At 49.1% G+C, this 3,586-nt stretch overlaps 1 protein-coding gene across 1 annotated transcript in view; it reads left to right on the forward strand.

The window, feature by feature from the left end:
• The window catches only part of CUNH1orf167 (chromosome unknown C1orf167 homolog), a 30,891-nt gene that overhangs the window by 7,859 nt on the left and 19,446 nt on the right, over positions 1 to 3,586 (forward strand). Inside the window, 1 exon segment of the mRNA XM_017887983.1 lies at positions 1,964 to 2,118. Coding sequence (XP_017743472.1) covers positions 1,964 to 2,118 — 155 coding nt within the window.

Genomic DNA, 3,586 nt, shown 5'->3' on the forward strand with positions numbered 1-3,586 from the left:
ATATAAAAAAAAAAAAAAAAAAAAAATTACAAAAATCAGCCGGGTGTGGTGGTGCACATCTGTAGTCTCAGGTACGCGGGAGGCTGAGGTGGGAGGATCGCTTGAGCCCAGGAGGTCGAGGCTGCAGTGAGCCATTATCATGCCACTGCACTCCAGCCTGTGTGACAGAGCAAGACTCTGTCTCAAAATAATATATATAAATAAAAAAGAAATAGCTGGGTGCGGTGGCTCAAGCCTGTAATACCAGCACTTTGGGAGGCCGAGACAGGCGGATCACAAGGTCAGGAGATCGAGACCATCCTGGCTAACACGGTGAAACCCCGTCTCTACCAAAATTACAAAAAAATCTAGCCGGGCGAGGTGGCGGGCGCCTGTAGTCCCAGCTACTCCGGAGGCTGAGGCAGGAGAATGGCGGGAACCCGGGAGGCGGAGCTTGCAGTGAGCTGAGATCCGGCCACTGCACTCCAGCCCGGGCGACAGAGCGAGACTCCGTCTCAAAAAAAAAAAGAAATAAAGAGGGCATTCTCCGACCCCAGGGCCTTGCTTGTGTGGGGTTTCCAAGTCCAGCCATCAGTAAGAGGGAAGTTCTTCCAGTCGGCAGTGTGTTACTCCTGTTGTGGTGTGGGTCACCACCCTACCGATTGCAGGAAAGGCATCTCGGAGGGTATCCAGCCACTGAGCTCTCCCTGGAGATAGGAGGGCAGTCCACCCGCTGATCAGCCCTGGTCTGTCCCCAGCTGGCAGCTGTTGTCCAGATGTTTTCGATCCTGGAGGTACTTGGTGAAGAGGCAGCCGGATCCAGTGGTGGCGGCAGTGGCACTGGGCCACTGGCAGCTGTTGCGAAAGGACCTTCAGGCCCTGTGGCTCCGGGAGGCTCAGCTGGAGGCAGCATGGGGTGGTACACAAAGGTTCTGCTGGCCTGGAGCTTCCGAGAGGTCAGGAGTCCCCGGGTTGGGCCAGGGGCTGTGTGAAGCACTAGTGTGTCTGGGGAGGAGAGTCAGTCTGTGGAGAGGGCACCCACTGGGCATAGGTTGCACCTCATGAATGATCAGCAGTAGATCGTGTAGTTGTGAGTCCACACACCTGAATCAGCTCTGCCTGAGTTCAAATCCTGCCCCTCTACCACTTTCTAGCTGTGTGACCTTGGGCAAGTTACCTAACCTCTCTGTGCCTCAGTCTCTTTCTCTCTAAAATGGGATGATGATGATAATAGTACATACCTCTCTCAGGGTCATTGTGAGATTAAATTAATAAGAGACTCAGAACACTGCCTAGCATACAGCAAGCTAGTAGATAAGTGGTTGCTATTGCTATTTTTTATTAGTGGTTTGCCAGCCAGGGCTAGGAGGGAGCATCTGTGTCCTTCCCTCCTTGGGAAAGGGGTGCTCTGAGAGGGTCCAGTCCCAGCTTTCGTCTTCTTTTTTTTTTTTTTTTTTTTTTTTTGAGACGAAGTCTCGCTCTGTCTCCCGGGCTGGAGTGCAGTGGCCGGATCTCAGCTCACTGCAAGCTCCGCCTCCTGGGTTTACGCCATTCTCCTGCCTCAGCCTCCCGCGCGGTAGCTGGGACTACAGGCGCCCGCCACCTCACCCAGCTAGTTTTTTGTATTTTTTTTAAGTAGAGATGGGGTTTCACCGTGTTAGCCAGGATGGTCTCCATCTCCTGACCTCGTGATCTGCCCGTCTCGGCCTCCCAAAGTGCTGGGATTACAGGCTTGAGCCACCGCGCCCGGCTCAGCTTTCGTCTTCTAAGGAAAGTGTTGCCTCTTGGGATGCATCTCTCTGTATTTGTTCATTCATTCATTCCTTCATTCCCAAAGAAGGAAGGAATAGGCAGAGTAATGGTTAAGACCACAGGCTGTGGAATCTGATAGGCGTGTGTTACTCCTGTCCCCTCCCCTGCCTGGTGTTTCCTTGGGAGGCAGATTCAAGACCAACATCTCCTTTCCCCTTCTCTCTTGAGCCAGTGGAGAAACCTGGCTTTACAGCAGAAACAAGTACAGCCCCACATGCAGGCTGGGCCAGGGTCCCCGCCCTCCAGGAGAGCGCAGGGCCAAGTCCCTTCCTTGAGAAGAAGCACAGTGGCGGACCTCTCCCAGAGAAGCAGGCTGGAACACATCAGGTTGGTCAGCGTGGCCTGGGAAGCTGGTGGCCTTCCTTCTCCCACTTCCTGCCTTGCCCCCACTACTTCCTCATCCCCACTAAAGAATGGGAATGAAATAAGCAGATGTGGGCAAAGATTGATGCAAAAAAGATGTCCATCACGGCATCATTTATAATTGTAAAAACTTCAAAACAGCCAGGTATGGTGGCTCACGCCTGTAATCCCAACACTCTGGGAGGCCTCGGCCAGGAGTTAGACAGCAGCCTGGGCAACATAGCGAGACCCTGTCTCTAGCAAAAAAATGTAAACATTTAGCCAGGTGTGGGGCTGTGCTTGTAGTCCCAGCCACTCTAGAGACTGAGGCAGGAGGATCTCTTGAGCCCCGGAAATCAAGGCTGCAGTGAGCTATGCTCATGCCACTGCACTCCAGCCTGGGCAACAGGGCGAGATCCTGTCTCGAAAAAACAAGCTGAAAAGGAGCCTGAATGCTCAACAGTGAGTGAGGAAATGATGGTTTGACCATGTAATGAATGATTAGCAACCATCCAATATGATGTTTAGGAAGATTTTTTATTGGTTTTGTTTCCAATCATAGCAGTAATGCATGCTCAATTTGAACAATATTCCAAATAGTTGGAAGTGTATTAATTAACTTGAAAGCTTCATCCTCTCACAGCCCCCTCTCTGGAATTATTTTATGAATATTTGCATAGCATTTTAAAACAAGGGAAAATGGTGTGGCAATGTTAAATTTTCTTAAAGGAGCATAAAATGTATCAAAATATTTTCCCAACCACATAGTTGCATAGAAACCACACAGTGCATAGAAAAGGACCAGAAGGAAAAAAAAAAAACCCAAAATATGCAATGTGAAAATCCCTAACACTGCTGAACCGTACACTTAAGGAGGCGGAGCTTGCAGTGAGCCAAGATCTCGCCACCACACTCTAGCCTGGGCGACACAGCGAGACTCTGTCTCAAAAAAAAAAAAATTAGTTACAGTGGTAAACTTTCTGACATGTATTTTACCACAATTAAGGAGTGAAAATAAATATTTCATTGAAAATACTAAAATGGAAACTATGCTTATCTCTGGAGCAGTGGGATTGAAGTCGGTTTTTTTCTTTTCTTTTCTTTTCTTTTCTTTTTTTTGCCCAGGCTGGAGTGCAGTGGAACAATCTTGCTTACTGCAACTTCCGTTTGGGTTCAAGCAATTCTTCTGCCTCAGCCTCCTATGTAGCTGGGATTACAGGCACACACCACCACGCCCAGCTGATTTTTTTTCTTTGTATTTTTAGTAGAGATGGGGTTTCGCCATATTGGTCAGACTGGTATCAAACTCCTGGCCTCAAGTGATCTGCCTGCCTCAGCCTCCCAAAGTGCTGGGATTACAGGCGTGAGCCACTGCGCCTGGCCTCTGGTTATTTTTTTCTTTATTTCCCCAATTTTCTACTACAGTTGGGTTTTTTTTTTTTTTTTTTTTTTA

This window comes from Rhinopithecus bieti, unplaced genomic scaffold, assembly GCF_001698545.2.
Source record: "Rhinopithecus bieti isolate Rb0 unplaced genomic scaffold, ASM169854v2 scaffold_16234, whole genome shotgun sequence".
Classification (NCBI taxonomy): Eukaryota; Metazoa; Chordata; class Mammalia; order Primates; family Cercopithecidae; genus Rhinopithecus; species Rhinopithecus bieti.